Here is a 19483-nt window from a genome sequence, read left to right as displayed (position 1 = left end):
CTTTTGAGTAAGTTAGTTCGCACGATATTTTTTCCATTTTGCCCTCTTGTCATTTTCGTAGGATTTGTTCCGTGCTTCGTTTGATTAATTTGTCAACTAGAGAGTTGTTCTTTGATGTTTAGTCTAGCCCCTGGTATTTTTGCTTGCAATAGAAATGCATGTTTAGGTGTGGTTTCCTTGCTCTCAAGTTGCTAGAAATAGTGATGTTTTAGAGATGCTGAAATATTTCTAAGTCTGGAGTCTGTTATATTTTGTTGTTGTCTTGTCTTGCTTCTACCTTGTGATCTGTAGCTCTTTTGAGGTTGGTCCAATGGAGTTAGTTGTAGACTTTGCGTTTCTCTAGCATGCTATGAATTTTCATGGCATTTGGAGTCCTGTAGCTTCTGGTTTTGCTGCTGTCAATATGGATTCAGATCGAAAACTGCACTTTCATGAAGTGTAATTTTCACTAAGTCTAAAACTGTGTGTCAGAAGCCATTTTGTGACTTCTTTTCCTAGGGTTCCATGTTGCATGCTAGTTGTTGTTAGTTGTTTGTTGTAGTGCTTCTTGCCCTCTTTCGTGACATGCCTTGGTTGATTATATTTGAGTTGTGTAGCTCGTAGTTGCGGGGTGTAGAAAATGCTATGTGGTTGTTTTGGGCGGATTGTAGTGATTCCTTGTTTTGCTCGTAGTTGTTGATCCGTAGCTCCATTTAGATCGTGTCCTACATGGAACTTGCTTAGAATCTCGTGTAGTTTCATTTTCTCTTGCTGGTTGTATGTTTTGAAGTGCTCGTGACCGTCGTTGCACACATATTGCATTCATGCCATCGTATCTTGCGGTGCTTGTATCTTTTGAACCGTAGCTCCGTTGGAGATGACCTCTACGTGTAAATTGCTTGTAACGACGCGTGGAATCACGTGAACCTATTTTTTTTGTTGTTTAACAACTAAGTTAAATGTGTTAGTTCAGATCTGGATAGAATTGTAAATTAACATGTGAGGTCGTTTCGGAGATGATATATGTCATTTCCGACCTCATTTAAAATGCCTAGATAGGTAGTTTAATTATGCTTCACCTCTTGCCATGTGTAACCACATTTAATATTGCCGTGTACCTAATCGGGATAGAACTAAATAAATAAACGTGGAGTTTCGTCAATATGCAACTCGTTGCATATTGAACTTCACTTAAGGTGTAGTGTTTGTTTGTGTGAATTGTCATGCCGTGACTTGCATGGATATAGCTGATCATGCATCATTTGTGTTGTGCATCGTGTGGTGTATATCGTGTGTTGATTCTTGTTTCCGGTTTGCTTCGTCTTGATAGAGTTCTGCAAGCGTGTCCGATTGTGAGGACCCGTTCGACTACGTCGGTTCGTCTGCTTCACGGAGTCATTCTTCTTCCAAGCGGGATCTCAGGCAAGATGACCATTTCCCCAGATACCATCACTATCATTGCCATGCTAGTTTTACCGTTTCTATCGATTATGTCTCATTGCCTACCACATGTTAAATATCAGCCTCTCAACAATGCCATGAAAACCTTCAACCTGTTCAACCTAGCAAACCATTGATTGGCTATGTTACCGCTTGCTTAACCCTGTGTTAGCGTTGCTAGTTGCAGGTGCATTGCTGCCATGTGAAAACATGGGTTCCTTGTTATATCACCCTATTAATGCTATTTATTTTAATGCACCTATATACTTGGTAAAAGGTGGAAGGCTTGGCCTTTCTAGCCTGGTGTTTTGTTCCACCTTTGCCCCCTTAGTTTTTTGGCTACCGGTGTTATGTTCCATAATTGAGCGCTCCTAACACGATCGGGGTTGTTATGGGGACCCCCTTGATAATTCGTTTTAGATTAAAGCTGGTCTGGCAAGGCCCAACTTTGGTACTACATTTGCCTAATCACCTAATAAAATTGCAAAGGGACTTTCCGGACCCCGAGGATAATTTAATCAACCCCCGGGCCAGTGCTCCTCATGAGTGTTGGTCCAAAACAGAGCAACTTATTAACGCTACCCGGGGCAACTCGGCATTTGGCATGGTAACCATCGCTCATCCGTCGTGTGCTGAGAACGAGATATGCGGCTCCTATCGGGATCGTCGACACGTCGGGGCGGCCTTGCTGGATTAGTTTTACCTTTGACGAGATATCTTGTGCATCGGGATTCCGGTGATGCTTTGGGTAATCTCAGAGTTGAGGTTCTCCACTAAGGAATCCGACGAGATCGTGTGTGTCGTGATCGAGGATTTCTATGCGGCTTGTGGTAATTTGTGATGGACTAGTTGGAGCACCCATGCAGGGTTAAATCTTTCGGAAAGCCGTGCCCGCGGTTATGTGGCAACGTGGAAACTTTGTTTAACACTGGTTCTAGATAACTTGAAGTTAACTTAATTAAATATGCCAACTGTGTGTAACCATGACTGTCTCTTTCCTGAGTTCTTTCTCCGATCGAGGACACGGTGGGGTTATGTCTGACGTAGGTAGGTGTTCAGGATCATTCATTTGATCATCAGTAGTTCACGTCCGTTATGCGTAGATCATCCCCCTCTTATTTCTCGTACTCGTAAGTTTAGCCACCAAATATATGCTTAGCTGTTGCTGCAACCTCACCACTTAACCATGCCTCACCCAATAAGTTTTGCTAGTCTTGATACCTTTGGAAATGAGATTGTTGAGTCCCCTGTGGCTCACAGATTACTACAACACCAGTTGCAGGTACAGGTAAAGGTTACTTGACGTGAGCGCGTTGATTGTTCATTTGGAGTTGCTTCTTCTTCTTCTTCTTCTTCATCGATCTAGGATGGGTTCCAGGCCGGCAGCCTGGGATAGCAAGGATGGACGTCGTTCTTCGTTTCTCGTTTGTTTTTCGTTTGTAGTCGGACCCTGCTCTTACTCTTGATGTCTATGTAATGTACTGATGTGACTCTGATGTAGCTTCTGGCGAGTGTAAGCCAATTCTATATATATACCTCTTCTTGTCAGTACATGTACTTGTAATGATATCCATTCTTGCGACACGACGAGATGCGCTTCTATCCCTGACGAGGCCCTCGTGCCAAATTGAGGATAGGGTCGCATCTTGGGCGTGACAGTAGGGCAGACGAGCCACAGGGGGCCCACAAGCCTGCTAGGCGCGGGCCCCCCTGGCCGCGCCTAGGGGCTTGTGGGGTCCCTTGATGGCCCCTGCCTTGTATCTCACGTCCGTGCGTATCTTCTGTTCCGGAAAAAATCTTTTCGGAAGTTTTATTCCGTTTGGACACCGTTTAAAATCCTCCTCTGAAAAGGGTAAAAAACACGGAAAAAACAGGAACTGGCACTTGGCACTAAGTTAATAAGTTAGTCCCAAAAAAGATATAAAAGGCATACAAAACATCCAAAGTTTGACAAGATAATAGCATGGAACCATCAAAAATTATAGATACGTTGGAGACGTATCACCAGGTCACTCACTAGGCGCGTCTAGGGGCGTTTAGGGGGTCATATTTGTTATGTCTGGATGTAGATGCTCTAAGATACTCTGAATCTCAAGAGAAAAATCCTAGGCCCAGACCATCGATCTGTTGATGCTCTAAGGCCCTTCCCATTGCACCAGTGCTAAGGGTGTCACATAGGCAAAAAAAGTGATGTGGCAAATCAATTAAAGAGGAGAGAGAGCATTATAGTGACTCCAGGAAGAAACGGTGCTAAGCGCATGAACCTATGTAAAATGACTACCAATCAATGCATGGAGAAGTTTAATTATTAAAAAATCCATGAGAAAAGTTTAGCAACAAAAGCTAAGCACATATGTATTGGAGATACTGGTTGCTAAGGGTTTTAATGTACTTAACACCTCATCTAAGCACTGATGCATTGGAAGATGTCTAAGAACTTCTCTAACAGACTCTGTATAATATCGACCCGCAAAATACATTTACAGTTTGCTGCAGATCAGATTTGCAGGGCGAATTTGTGCGCTGTAGATCAGACCCCGCATATGAAACTGTAAAATTTGAAAAAAAACATTCACGGAGAAACTTGCAATGACATTCATCATACATAGTTGATCATCATATACATCATATATAGTTGTTCATCAAACTACATCATAGTACTACACAGGGAGGATCTGTGGGCCGTGCAGCGTACCCGAACCTAAGCTACCAAAAAAGACGGGTGCAACGATGACGACGCGGCGGAGGAGCCGGATGAGATCAGTCCTCGTCGGAGTCGAGGTTGATCCACACCTTGGCATGCTCGGCCTTCATGACGCGTAGGTCCACCTCCTTGGACGCGTGCGCGTGCGACGCCGCGACGCCCTGCTCGAGGAAGATATCCTCGATCTCAAGCTCGGGGCGGATGCGCGCGTCGGCCTCCTTCGCCTCGCTCACCGAGCGCTCCATGATGACTCGCTCGAGGTGGTCCTCCTGCCCCGGGGGAAGGTAGTCTCCGGGGCCGATGACGCCTCGACACGGCGGGTCCGCGTTGGCCTCGAGTTTGACGGCGAGTGGCCCGAGCTCCTCCGGATCTCTCTTGACCGGAGTGATCCGTGAGCTTGAGGCGCCCGCGGACGAGCTCCCAGCGACAGAGGAACTAGAGGAGGCGATGCGGCGGACGGCGAGCTCGCGCTCGTACTCATCGACCTCGCGACGTTCGAAAGCCGACGGCAGCCAGCTCCCGTAGTTGAGCCACCTCCGCGCCCCGCACTTGTGTGCGGCGGCGGCGGCACTCCGCGTCATCCCCACCATTTTCATAGCCGTCCATGAGTCGGGACTGAGTCGTTAGGGGTTTTTTAGGCTCGTCAGCGGCAAGAAATTGGGGCGGAGTGGGCGAGGAATCGCGGCGGAGGTGGATAGGGTTTGACCCGTATCCGAACGATGAAACCGAATAAATAATGATGAAAAGGGTCTTTTCCAAACGACGGTAAAAAAAATAAACGGACCCAAAATACGGTGTCTGCTCTAACAAAAGAAAATTGAACCCGTATACTCGTTGGAATTATACGGATTCGGCCTTCTACAGGGATGTGCTAGAGATGAATGCCCTGAGTATCGAGAGAAAAAGCCTAGGCCCATACCACCGTTCTGTTGAAACCCCAAACAGGAAACCCTTTCTCGCCGTAGCTGAAGAAGCCATGGCGTTGGCCGCCGCCCTCGCCCGAGCGGCCACGCGCATCCTCCACGGCGGCTTCCCGCTGCACGCCACTTCTGCTGCACTCTACACCCGCAGCCGCCTGTTCTGCAACCTCCCTGCAGGCAACGAGCCCTCCGCTCCGGGGGGCGAGGAGGAGCCGTGGGAAGCGGCTGAGGCGGAGATCCTCCTCAAAGTTGGGCCCGTCGTGGAACTTGTCAAAGACATCCTCCATTCCAGGAGGTCAGTTGTTCGTTTCTTCTCTCGTTGCAATGAATAGGAGGCTCAGGTCGCAGGCTCACGGATTTTTCAGTGCTGTGCGCATTTGACTCATAAGATTTTCATGCCATAATGGTTCGAGAAAAAGAAGAGAACGTTGTAAAAGAATGTGAGCTAGGTAATCAGGATTTCCTGGGAAATTGTCAAACTGGATAACATTTTTCTAAAGAGAAATACACATGCATATCATTTGCAGCAAGGAGTGCAATGAAGATAACTGTGTGTGAATATTTCCGTAAGATGCAATTTTCCATTTCCTATATCACTGTGGTTATGTTTCAACAACTAGAATACTAGGAAGCTTCTTGTTAAACAACTGCAATATGCAGCACCATCAAAGAGCTATATGATGAAAAATGTATTATTGGATCATCCAGTTAAATAACTAGAATACTGGAATGACGCTTTGATAGTGTTCAACTCTGTTTATTAAGAGTAAATTCTAGTTTTTACCCCTTATTTTGACATTTTGGACACTAATTACTCCATTTAGCGAGATTTCATCCGTTTTACCCCATTTAGTAAAACTTCTGCCACAATTTACCCTGTTTAAAATTTTGTGTGCGTTTAGACCGGCAAATCCCAATTGTTAGGTCCTACTGGCATGCCACATCGACGGTTTTTTCCTGACTATTTTTCTCCCTGTTGAACCGGTCCTTGCTGCTTCTGCCGACCGGGACCGGCCCGCTGGAGGTCGCTCGCGTTGTGTCCAATGCACAACATCCTGTGCAGCTTGTCATTGCCACTGCTACTGTTTGGTGTATTCTGTAGCTTGTGTAGTTGTGAATTGGTGAAGCTATCTATATGTGTGATGTTATTCTGTATTGTAAGGTCCTGGTGCTATCTACAAATGAGAAGCATTATTCAATCTGTTTTGAACATGTGAATCCAAAGCAATCTGTAGCCTGTATTAATCAGTTTTGACAGTAGTGTGAGCATAAATGCAGTATGTTTGACAAAAGATAGATAATTTGACAACATGATCCATGAATCAGGAGATGAATTGGCATACCCAGGGAACAAATAGGCAAAATAGTTGTCATAACACAATTTTTTCGCATTGTATTTCCATGATCTGTTGCAAATAATAGGAGAATGATTTGTTTTATAAATAATATGAGAATACCATCAACTCCAAAAATATTAAACATGGTAAATTGGGACAACGCAGTTGGACCTGCCGGTCGGAATGATCACAAAATATTAAACAGGGTAAATTGTGACAACACTTTGCTAAATGGGGTAAAACAGATGAAATCACTTTAAATGGGGTAATTAGTGTAAAAAATGTCAAAATAAGGGGTAAAAACCGGAATTTACTCGTTTATTAACGAAGGGGATTGGGGTATCCAAGAAGGTTGCTTTGGTTGATTGCATAAGGTGATATGACCATATGGCCGGGTTGAGTTGCTTGTTCTATTTTTGTTTGACAATCACATGCCCTGAGACAGGGAGCGGTGGCTGTTCATTCAGCGGCGTACAGCTTTGTCCTCCCGTAGATAGATGTGTGTCTTGTGTGTTGAGTTTGCCTTGTAGCGTGTGTGACGTATGTCCATGAGTTTGGCGTGTGCCTTGTGTTGTTGGATGTTCATGAGTTTGCCTTGTGGGGTGTGTTTTTTATGTCCATGTGTTTGCCTTGGGGCATGAATGTTGTAATTCCCAGTTCCGTGTAATGTTTCATCCTATGGGTATGCTATAACTGTGAAGTCCTTTCGCCCCACCTTGTTTTAATCCAATGCAGGAAATCTTTCAAAAATGGTGCAGGCTTGCAGCTGATGAAAAGCACACTTACCTAATATGTGTTGTTGTACTATGAAACTTGCAATTTGCAAGGATAGGCTGTTGTGTGCCTATGATCATATATCTCCTTTCTGATAGCATTCTGTTATAACAGATATGGAAATGGTGCATTTTTAAATCCGGAGGATGAAAAGGTTGTGGTAGAAAAGGTTCTTGCTCACCACCCCCGATCGGAAGACAAGATTGGTTGTGGACTTCATGCTATTATGGTGAGTTAGCATGATCAGTTCTCTTTACTAAGATAGACATGAGACCCTAGAACAAATCTAATTTTTCCTTGCTTTGTTTCTTCATTGTCATGCTTGTATTATTAAATATATTTTCTTCAGATATTTATCACGTGCTTGTTGGAATATCTCAAAACCTTAGTTTGTGCAGTACATTTAATTCCTTAGGAGGACCTCCATGAGCATAAGAATAGAACTTCAGTCTCGAGTCTCAACCATTCTCCTGTTTATTTGTCTAGAAATCTTATTATTTGACATGAATATCTGTTGAGGCTCAATCTTGATAATGTGCAAGTTCACATTGCTCTGAACATGTACTGGTACCTTGTGAAAGTAATCTTTGCACTGCGAACCTAAGGATACGTAAATTTTGTGGACATCTCCTAATCTGTGGCATGCTCATCGTGTTTGTAGGTTAACAAGCATCCTGATTTCAAGATGTCCAGATGCCTGTATGTGGTTAGAACAAATGGCGCTTGGGCGGATTTCTCATACCGCAAGTGTCTCCGGGCGTACATCAAAGGGGCCTATCCATCCCATGCGGATAAGTTTATACATAAACATCATCTAGTTCAGAGGCGGTCACATCTTGGTCTACTTCCTCCAAAGTAGAAACTACCTGTATAATGTTGACATTGGCAGGTGGCTGGCACCAAGAATCTGTTTTGGTCCTTCTGCTTACTATCCATCCTCATGGTGCATTTGCGTGTAGAGCTGGTCGCACCGTCTCTTTAGCCTATGTTTGGTATGTAAGTGAATGAGGTCATTGTCCAGGCTTTCTTTGAAAGCAATGTGCAATATCCACTTTGTTGCTAAATTACCTGGAACTAAATTCTTAGACGGCTATATTCACGTGTATGTGTTGCTCGTATCAATATTTCATGGGTTAACTGTTAAAAGCGGATCTTGACTCGAGATTTGGACAGTTCATATTACTGCCAAATTTCAAGCTCTGGCCGTCAGCCTACCAATCAAAGGAAGAAGATAGTCAATATAATTTTTGATGTACTTTTTTTCTTTTTTGATGGTTTTGTGTCTTGTTATCTTCCAGTTGTACTGTCTATTTTCCTTGATAATATTCAGTCAGTTATAAGATGCCTTTGGCCGTCTTTCTGTTTGTAACTGACCTGGGGCAATTTTCCTCAAAGGAAAAAAAAATCGCTCCATGCTGGATCACAACAGGGTCATGTTCCGTTCACCGTTATAAAATATTCACTCCCTCAGTTTTTAAATATAATGCTTTTTAAATATCTCAATACGGACTATATTCAAATGTAGACATATTTTAGAATGTAGATTCATTCATTTTGCTCCTTATATGTAGTCATGTTTTAGTATGTTTTATTAGGGAGTAATTATTTGGCTGCAATGGTCCGGAACATGAAATGTTGTTCAAAACCTCATGTAAGTTTTAAGCATCATCACAGCACTCGCCCTGAACCTTACACATATGAACCCAAACACCCCAATATAAATTAAGACATGAACAGAATATCATGTTTTAGGTCAAGAAAACTCGTCACCAAACAACAACCGAACGACATATAGCACAAGGCGGTCACTGCATTGCATCTCATTCATGCCCACAAGCACCAGATTAACCATGCACATGTCAAAAGAACATCCCATTAACATTACTTTTAATCTCTACAAAGTCGCATGGGGCACAGGCACAGAAGGCCCAAAAAACAGTCAGGTTGAGCTGCAGTGGACTTTACACCACTGATTCAGCACATGGCACTTTCTCTTACACGCCGCGCTTGGCAGCAAACATGGTTTACCCTGCATAATCCTTGGGCCCTGTCAAGCATCACATGCAAAAACCAAAGGGCCCAAAAAGGTCAAGGAGCTCCCAGGCACCCCCTTAGAAACGTCGCAACGAAAAAACCACTAGGGCTTGAGAAGCAGGAAAGGGCGACCTGCCACTAGGACAGCGCCAGAAACCCTACAAAACAAGCAAAAAGATGCCACTATTGCCCAACAGAGGGCTTGCTCGACAGCCTACGCTTGTACCGCTTGAGAACTGAAGCCAGGTTTTCCTTCCCTTTAGGAAAAGCTACGTCTCCTGCTGCTGTTCCGCTTCGACCCTTGCGTCCTGAGATGGCTATTTCCACGTCTCTGATCGTCTCCAGGATCTCAGCTGAAGTAGTGAAGGTACCAGAAATGGGCCTGGCAACCGGGCCTGCTATCTGAAGGCATGCACACCCAGTGAGAGGTTTCCGGGGCATGGAAAAGGCGGGTTCAATGATTCCCTGCATAAGGTACATATATAACATTAGCAAAAACTGCAAGGAAATGAACCCAGTAAGAGTAGGCGTTTTGCCTCTGCATTCTCACAACAGCACACTCTAACAGACCAATACAAATGAGCATGCAAAGCCTATTCATGTTTGTCTTTTGCTCAAAGAGAACGAAGGGGGGGGAGAGGCCTAGTTGAGAATTAAGATACGTCTGTTTCACTTGTGGATTATATACAACTATAAGTTAGACTCCAATCTATGCAAATGCCATATATAGTACCGGGTCACTTCATTTGCATCATGAAATACTCCCGACAGCATAGCAAATTGATATGTACCCAACTTGCTATGCTCAAATAAATATGCATTTAAAGTAACTTAATGCAAGGTGAGGTTAATTTTCAGAACTAATGCAGTCAGGATGCTTATAACCTTCGCTAGATGGATGAGTTACCAATACCTGGATCCTTCTTTCAGGGGGTAGCCACATTTTAATGGTAAAAGTACAAAAGACAAAAGAATCACCTGAAGACGGTTCAGAACATATGTGTACTTCCCCCAAAGTTCTGGTCTACTTTCCACAAGGGAAAGGTCCAGTACCCGGCAGATACACCAGACACCAAAACTAACAATCAGGGTAGCCTGCCAAACACAGGTTTCACCACAGTTGGGTAGACCGCGCATGCGCTCAGTTGTTTCTTGTGAAAGTCTCTCAGCTGCTGCAACTTGATGAATTAAATTTTCATCACAACCACCATTATGCCTAAAGAGCCCTCCTGATCCTTCCAGTTTCAAGATATTCATTATGCAAAGCCTAAGTGATTGAAGAAGCTCTGCCTCACACCCAGTGTAAGAGTAATCATCCTTTGTCATGCCACTTGATCTCTGGCCAGTGTTCACCTCACTCTTATTCAGTTCTGCACTTGACATACCAAACAGCTGTTCAAACGGTTGTTGGGCCCAAAGGGATTTATTGTTGGGGTTCATACCCAACTGCATAGAAAGGACATCTCTTTGGAGATTATGCTGTGACCGCTCATTAAATGCAATTTGAGCTTTGGACCTGGCTGCCGAGTCCACATATTGCGATCTCTCAGATGCCAGCTTACTTAGGTATGATTGATTTCCGGCAGCGCCACCTAAATTTGGTTCGTTCAACAAAGCCCTTCTGTTTGCAGCAATTAGTGCAGATATGTCAGGTGAACTGTGATACTTCTTTGAGTATCCAGGTGAGCCAACACTTTCACTTTCATCAACAGAGGTAGAATCATAATAAGGTCTCTCGACCGTTGCATTGAAGCGATTCATTGCTGGGCTTTGTGGAGAGTTAGGTCCCAGTGAACCCCGTAAATTTTGGTTGCGGGCATGCATAACAGGATCAGCATAGTTAGAAAAAGAATATTCAGACGACCTAGGAACCCGTCTTGGGTCCAGGGGGATGTTAGAGTGCTGATTTCTACTTGCATTCATCCCTTTCAAAATAGATGCCAGCTGATATCCATGAATAGTAGCAGGCTGATAGAACTGATTATCAGAGTAAGATGGCATGTTGAAATTTGAATAGTATTTTGCATTTTGCTCAAGTAAGCTGCTGCTTGAACTCGAAATGTCTGTATATGGTGAATTCATGCTCTGGGACCAGTTGGATGAACCCATTGGACCCATCTGATGCCCAGAACTCCAGTCTAGACTACGGATATCCTTATCACGGGACATCGAGTCCCACGAGTTCAGTGAGGTAGCTGATGCTCGCAGCGCGTCTCTCATCAAGGGGCTCTTTGAAGCTTCAATGGTTTTGTTATCAGCCCTCACAGCAGAATTAGCTGCTCCCAAGTCCAATCCAAGCAAAAAGTTATACCTTTTTTCATTAGCATCTTGTGTAAGCTTACCATGATAATCAAAAAGATGCCCCCAGAACTCGTCAAGAAGTGCTGCTAACTGCTTCCTTGCAGCACGGCCCAAACCAGACTGTGTCGAGAGGCTGCCACTGCCAACATCGGAGCCTTTTCCCCTGCTGAAAGTAAGAGATGGTGGACCATCCGGATAGGAAGGTGCTCTGCCTCCAGCAGACTTCTCATGTTCCAAATTATGCGAGGCAACACTATCCTTGTCCGTGCAAACTTCTGCTACTACTTCAACATCTTTTTCAGTTGCGCTCTTCCCTTTGATGTTCTCTGAATGAATATGTTCTACTTCAATGGCTGTCGAAACCTTTGGTACCGACTCTGTCCAGTCAGCCGCACAAACTGGTTCTGGCTCTTCATGGTAGACAGGTGGTGAGGGTTGAGCTTTAGGAGTACTCGCTGTATAAGCAGTTGATTGTTGACTGTCAGGATCAGACTCTACAGTGGTGTCAGAACTTTCAGTATGTTCCAAAGCTGATTTCTGATGACTTTCCATTGGATCCCTGAGAATAGCATCAGTAGAAGACCTTTGAACTTCTTCATGGGTAACATCTTCCAGAGAAACATCTTCTGTATGGTGAGTACTGCACAATGGTTCTCTCTGAGAGTGCATAGAGAACTCCGGAGTTTCAGCTTCATTACTTGCAGACTTCAGTGGAGTAACAGCCAGGAACAGTGTAAACAGAAGACATGAACATGAAATTAGGACTATAAGAGTATATGGAAGTACAACAGGGCTCCCGGTGTTCCCTTTCATGCTGTTTGTCCAGGTGCTATCACCAAACAGGATTTCTGCCTTGAAAATGATATTCGTAAATAGCATGAGAAGAAACGCGAGAAAGGCCAATATTTCAACAGATGAAGATATTCTGTGGTTGCCCATTATTGATCTTGACGAAGCAACACGGAAAACAGGTATAACAGACGCAGGAAGGAGCATAGCCTGGATAACTGGACAGATGATAATCAACTGATATATCGCTTCTGAACCCGCAACCTTTGCATAGTAGATTGTAGGAATCATGGCAAAAAGCTTGAGTAGCAGATGATGCGCCGAAAGAGAAAGGTTTATACCAAAGAAATTCTCTACAATTGCATGGCTACCAATAATAGATGACAGTGAGATGATGTGGCTCGAAAGGAGAAGAACCATTAAGAAAACAAGCGGCGCTGCAGGATTCATGAATATCTGCAGAAGACAAAGATTCAGAGAAACTCAGAATATAACTTAATGCGTGACTGAAATCCAAAGGCAATGTCGCAAATAGTTGAATACATAAGATAGGGGAGACATGTCAAATACAAAAGTTAAAAGGTAAGTAGGAACTACAGAAAGGAAGACACAGACCTGGTTCATTAGCTCTACAACATCTTGAAAGGTCAGGAGCAGTGTATCACCGGATCCAACTGCTGCTGAGCTTATAAGAACATAGTTCACGAGAAAAACCCCAGAAAAAATAAATAAGATCGAAACAAGGTGGTCATGAAATAAGGCCCCGAGTGTAACAGGGGATCTTCTTTGAGCCTGCACACATGATATTCAAATTAACATAAACAAAGTAAAGCGAGTACAGTATGCAGAGAGCAAATTAAGCAAGATAAACTTGTTTATCGAATCAACAAATGAAATGTACTCCCTCTGTCCCAAAATAAGTGTCTCAAGCTTAGTACAATTTTATACTAGAGCTAGTACAAAGTTAAGACACTTATTTTGAGACGGAGGGAGTACTTGATGTGTTATATAATTGTTTGTAAACACCAAAAACATGATGTAAGTTCCCAAACCTCATAAGTCAAAGCCGTAACCATACAAAGGGACAGGCTGCAGAATGCTGGTGTTTTAGCAATCATTTTGTTTACTGAGAAACTGATTTTCCATAAATCAAGAATCTTTGCAGTCGAGTTTTTCATCACATTTCATGTAAGGTAGCAAGAACATATTTGTTTTTTTTCTTTTGTGAGAAAGCAAGAACATAAATTATATATTTTCTATCATGCACTCACACAATCGCACACAATTCTTTTAGGGGTTAACAAACCACACCAGTATCATACCACAAAAGTCATCACTGATAATAAGGACTCGGGATCTAAACTTATATGGCTAAGTGGAGTGTTTACAGACTAAGATTGATCTTATGATTCGTATCTAACAAAATGCAACATGGATATACTGCTTAGTTAAGACTGTATGATAACTCTGCTGAAAGGGAGGGGAAGTGTGCTATTCGCAAGCATATGCCTACACATTGCGCGGATACTTCAGAAAGCACGTGTATCTAATCGGATACTGCCCCGACACAGCCCGATAAGTATCCCGTACGTATCACTGGATTTTTTATTAAAATATACTCCCTCCGTCCCAAAATTCTTGTCTTAACTTTGTTTAGAAATGGATGTATCTAAATACTAAAACTTGACTAGATACATTCATATCTAAACAAATCTAAGACAAGAATTTTGGGACGGAGGGAGTATATATTATTTGATACTCCTGGGGTACTGTTGCGATACATTTTGGAGACGTGAAACCCCTCGTTCGACGTGAAATCCCCTCAAGAGCAAGGGCGCACTTTTTGAAGATTCCCAACATTGAGGTGAATTCATGTCAAAAGGTGATTCTGAAAGGTAAGCAGGAGAGAGCCGATGCACCGATTGAGAGCATCAAACCTAGGGAAATCCCACAGCCAACTGATGGAAGTGGACCAAGTGCAAGAAAAAAAGGAAGGGTAAACCTATAGAGGCATGCTTTGACATGGAAGCTCCTTATATTTTTTTCATATTTTTAATAATTAACATATATATAAACGTATCCCCGTATCCTAGTTTTTAGAAATTTGGCGTATCGGGCGTATCCCCGTATCATGTATCACGTATCCAACTATCCATGCAACGTAACATTACGGGAAAAGGGGTATATACAAGCCTTGCATGGGCCAACCTAGACTAACAGGCCAATACACATGTGTACAAGATCTGAGCCACCAAGTTTTAGGGTACGGAAGTATGAAAGCTACTCCGTATGTTGGTATCCATTATGAGAAGTGAGCCGGTGAAGAAGTCTGTAACTTAAAAGTCTTGAAGTTCATACAGCAAATACTGAAGATCGTTGACTGAGAATGTGTGAAGGCGCCTTATCAAATTATTGGAAGGGGAAGCCTTACACTAGGCCAAACGGGCCTACAGACAACTACACCTAAAAACTTCCAATGAAAGATAAGGTGTTGTGGACGTGAAACCAGCACGCTGAAAATTCCAAAAGTTTGTCCTTTTTCTGGTGATGAACCAGCCCATTTTGTATCATGTATGATGTATTTAGTAGTGTCAGTGGTATAAGTTGATTCATCTCAAGAAAAAGGTGGCATAACTTGATTGACAAAATATGGAAGGACATAAACGCCATACAGGACACATTCTGAATCTATCTGTATCAATATAGAAAGACTCAAAGGGGCATATCCAACAAATCCCGGCCGTCAAATCAGATCAATCCAACGACTCTGGCTGCTCCAATGGTGAGTGCTCAACACGTTTAGCGTGCAGTTAATATCATACTAAATATCAATGCCAATGCTAAACACATAATTAATACGCAAATAATATCATACCTAATATTTACCTAATATCAACGTGCATTGCACGTACAAATTTACTAGTAAGCTTAAAAACAGTCACACAAACTTGATGTGGAACTGAAAGACAAGGTTTAAAAAAACTAAGAGCCAAGAAACACGGAAAGTGCATACCTGTACAAATGATGAATGAACATAGAAGTTGTGTGCTATTACATTTCCACCCAGAAGTGCCATGAGCGAGTAGGCGCTTTCACCGCTCAACTTGGGGAACATCACATCCATATCGAGAGGAACTCTTGGTTGACTGACCAATAAACCAAGCACGAAACAAACAAGTGCGAGACCTGCTATGCAGGCATTGAATATTCCAGCCATCTTCTTGTCCTGTAATGGGCGAAGCAGAAGCCAAGTGCACGTAAGAATTTGAGAAGGTTCCTTGTATGAGATAAAGTTTTTATTAAAATTACCAGATGGGAAATCGCATATGGTAGTAGATTGACTGCAAAACTTGCGAACCATATGCCTGTGACAAGGTCATCATATTCGAATACAAGGTTGAACCCCATTGCAATGCCTGAAATCTGAAATTACCAAACATCACCTTCAGACCATCAAAATTTCAGAAGCTGGGAAGCTGTCACATCGCATGCTCTGATTATGAATCTGAATCTACAACTCACACAGGCAAACAAAATTTCCGGAATGAAGCAGTGACAGAACATAGATTTGCGTAAAGTGCCTAGACATACCATGGTAATCTCTGCAGTTAACAAGGACAGTAATGCCTGAACACCAAGGCCGACGCATATTGGCTGACTGTACTCCTGAACGCATATCTTCATGTTCATGTAAAAGTACCGCAGAAAGAAAATCAAATACGATTATGATGAGTATAGCTGAATGATACAGAACAATAAAGGGCAACATTTAGAAAGAACTGAATTCTCTAAAGGTAAAAGGGAACAAAAAAAAAAGGAACTTTGGGGGGAAATGATTGCTGGTTGCTGCCTGCGTGCAGCTGTGGGGTAATGCCTTTTGGCTTTGGGGGCGTGATTTTGCTCAAGTTTGCTGCCTAGATGCAGTTCTGGATAGTGTTTCTCTGGTTTGGGGGGCACTGATTATTCATGTATACACTGGTAACCCCAGCTTTATCTTTCAGTTTGTAAAGAAACTTGGTGTCTTCGAATGGCCGGGTAGTGAAAATGGAACCTTTTGTCTTAAAAAAACAAAAGGAACTTTGATTAGATGGGAGCTATTGTATCTTTGACTGTCAGTCGTATCTAGGTCATCCATGGCAACTTGCTAGAGCTGTTTGAATAACTTTGCAAAGCGAGACGAAGAAGGAAGTGAGGAGAGTGGTAGCTACCTGGGCAAGATTCTGGGTAGTGACCATGCCGATGCATATGGAGAGGTACTGGCAGAGGACGGCGGAGAAGTTGAAGAGCAGCACGAGCAGCACGAGATCATAGCCGAAGCGAGAGCCGGCGTCCACGGTGGTGACCCACTTGCCGAGGTCGATGTATCCAATCGAGATGAAGAGCGCCGGGCCAAGGGTGCGGAAAAGGTTGCTCCGGCCGCCGTCGTCAGCCCCCAGGGACTGTGCTAAGCTCCGGACGCCGTCCATGGCGGGCGGAGCGAGAAGAAGCGCGCGAGCAACGAACCCAGACACGGCGGCGAGCAGGCAGGATCCCGACTCGCACTAGACTAGCACATCCAGCGATCTGCGTAGCAGGGAGGGCGGATCGGATCGGGGGTCGCGGGCTTGGTTGCCTAGGAGCGCGGGCTGGGATCGTGAGGAATGGCGACGAGGAGGCGAGGAGCGGAGCAGGACGAGGAGGAGTGGAGGCAGGGGGGCAGACGCAGGAGCATGAGAGGGAAGGGGGGCGGGGTGGGGAGGGCGGAGAGGGAGTAGGGGGTGGGCAGGGGCAGGGGCATGGATGAAGAAGGGGAAGGAAGAAGAGTGATGGTGGACTGATGGGAGATGGGTTCTTGGGGTCGGGGAAGATGGGGGGAGAGATTGGAGGGGATTCTCTGTGGCTCGGCTGTGTCTGCTGGTGCCATGTGAGGGATCCCGTGTGGCTGCTGTTGTTGTTCTTTTGACAATCATCTCCTGCTTTATTCATGCGTTAGAATACTATAACATCTTCACAAGTATTGGGATGAACGCACCTAGGGGCAAAATGCGTCAATAATTCAGGAGGAGACAACTTAGCTATCCTAGCTGAGCTACCTGGTTATACAATGATTATAGATTACATATCCAAGGTCATGAAATGGCAATCATCAAAAATAGCACTAACAACTGAAGAAGTTTTTTAAAGCTTCAACCACCTCCATGTTAAGAGTTGATCTCAGCCTTGTTGCATCCCGCTCTACGCGTAAGATTGATGCCAAACCGATATAGCCTCTATCGTGAAAGAATCAAATCATATATCAAATTTTGTGTTTGCAACATCAATGAACTTCCCATTGTGATTTCTCGAGCACTACGCCAACCGGTCCCTCGAGTGTATCCATATCCAACCCAGCATCAATGTTTAGTTTCACATAATCGTATCTTGTCTTCACCGAACCAAACACTATCCGCATTGGTTTCGGACTGCATGAGATAAGAAATTTGCCGCAAATCCTTTCATCGCGAAATTTATTTGGGATGTACTTTGGGTTTCTTCTTCATGGGCCAATTTTCTGCGCTCATACTACAAATGGGACGTCACTGTTTCTCTCAACTTGAGCATACCTAATATATGAATCTCATGATCCATCGTACACAAAAGTGCTCTAGTATAGCCTCACTAGTCTTGTCGACGCCGATCACCTTTTTGATAATATCCTCGATGCCAAGCAACTTCCACACGTTCGACGCAAGCTTCCACTCGAGCAACAGATGCTTGATCGTATGAGGACCTAGTTTGCAAGTAGGAAAGTATGGATTGATTTTTGAGATGCTTGTTGGCTAGTACTGATTGGCAGGGGATCGTGCTATGAAACACCCTCCAAATATATTTTTTTATCTTTGTTGGACACGAAATGCTTCAAACTGAGTCCCATGTATCACTTTGGGTAGAAGGTCCCTCCAAATTTTGTAACTCGTGGCCAAACTAGGATTGCCATACAAGATGACATGCTACGTGCACCATAAAAGATCCATGGTTTTGTACAACTGCATGTCGGGAAATCTCTCATTTCATGCAAAGGATGGGGTGTTGCAAGGATCCATTGGGCATCCATCTCCAAAATGTTTGCCTCGCTAGTAGTTCATCCCAATCGCCTGATGCGGGGTCTATAAGATCACTCACACGAGTCACGAAGTTGTTACCTCGAGTTGTAATCACCTTCCTTGATGGAGACTGTGGGATCCACTCACCCTCCCAAATATTGATTTTGTGCCCATCCCAACTCTTCGTATATGCCAGGTTTCAGGGTTCCAAAACCAACCATAATACTTTGCCAAGTATATGAAGCTTTCTTTTTCAAAGTTGCACACATAAGATCACCATATGGGTAATGGTTCACCTTCAAGATATATGCACATATGGAATCTGGGTTACCGATGAGATGCCAAGTTTCTTTAGCCAATAATGCAAGAGATGCCAAGTTTGTTTAGCCAACAATGCAAGGTTAAAGCAATGTATATATCTAAACCCCGTGTAGCTTTTCGTCTTTGTTGTGCATATCTTCCATCATGCAAACCAGTGCATCCTCTTGTGAGTTGCATCATGGCCCGACCAAAAACAAGATTCGCGTCTGTGATTCCTTTGTAAAAAAATCAAGAATTTTAGAAGACATTCATCGCATAAGCTGGTATCACTTGTCGTGCTGATTTAATTAGGATCTCCTTGCATCATAAAGGCATACATGTTTCCTTCCAACCATTAGGTCTTGACACTAACCGCTCAATCAAATATTGGAATTTGTCACTTTTATCAAGTCCAAGTGTAGCTGGCAATCCCAAATATTTGTCAAGAAATCACTCCATATCATAGTAGCGAAAGAGAAGCAAACCTCGGCCTTCATATTCACATTTGTGCTTGGACTAGAAAACAATACTAGACTTGTCCACACTAACAAGTTGTCGAGAGGCAACACGTTACATGTCCATGGTTGACTTCAAGAAGGCGGCATTTTGAACATTAGCTTTCACCAAAACTAATGAATCATCAACAAAAAGGAGATTTGTGAATGCTGGTGCATCTCGACAAACCTTTACTCCCATCAAGTTCCCACTATGTTCATTGTTCAGTATGAGATAACAAGGTCGTCAATCCCTATTTGCATAGGAGAAACAAATACGGGGACAAAGGATCCTCCTCTCGTAACCGTCTAGAGGATTTAAAAGTTTTTGTCTCAACTAAATTGTGCC

General features: G+C 43.6%; 2 protein-coding genes across 2 annotated transcripts; one reads left to right on the top strand and one right to left on the bottom strand.

Moving 5' to 3' along the window:
* Positions 1-5028: 5028 nt before the first annotated feature.
* LOC123396067 (protein DCL homolog, chloroplastic-like) lies at positions 5029-8398 on the top strand. The gene is made up of 3 exons (XM_045091098.1): positions 5029-5338; positions 7269-7383; positions 7816-8398. The coding sequence occupies exons 1-3, from the start codon at positions 5100-5102 to the stop codon at positions 8011-8013; spliced, it is 552 nt and encodes a 183-aa protein (XP_044947033.1). The 5' UTR covers positions 5029-5099; the 3' UTR covers positions 8014-8398.
* Positions 8399-9011: 613 nt separating this feature from the next.
* Positions 9012-16994, bottom strand: LOC123396066 (protein ETHYLENE-INSENSITIVE 2). The gene is made up of 7 exons (XM_045091097.1): positions 16487-16994; positions 15870-15956; positions 15588-15701; positions 15292-15504; positions 12894-13070; positions 10167-12734; positions 9012-9653 (listed from the first exon to the last, which is right to left on the bottom strand). The coding sequence occupies exons 1-7, from the start codon at positions 16742-16744 to the stop codon at positions 9372-9374; spliced, it is 3699 nt and encodes a 1232-aa protein (XP_044947032.1). The 5' UTR covers positions 16745-16994; the 3' UTR covers positions 9012-9371.
* Positions 16995-19483: the final 2489 nt, after the last annotated feature.

Source organism: Hordeum vulgare, chromosome 5H (assembly GCF_904849725.1).
Source record: "Hordeum vulgare subsp. vulgare chromosome 5H, MorexV3_pseudomolecules_assembly, whole genome shotgun sequence".
In the NCBI taxonomy this organism is placed as follows: domain Eukaryota; kingdom Viridiplantae; phylum Streptophyta; class Magnoliopsida; order Poales; family Poaceae; genus Hordeum; species Hordeum vulgare.
This window is presented reverse-complemented; position numbering and strand designations above follow the sequence as displayed.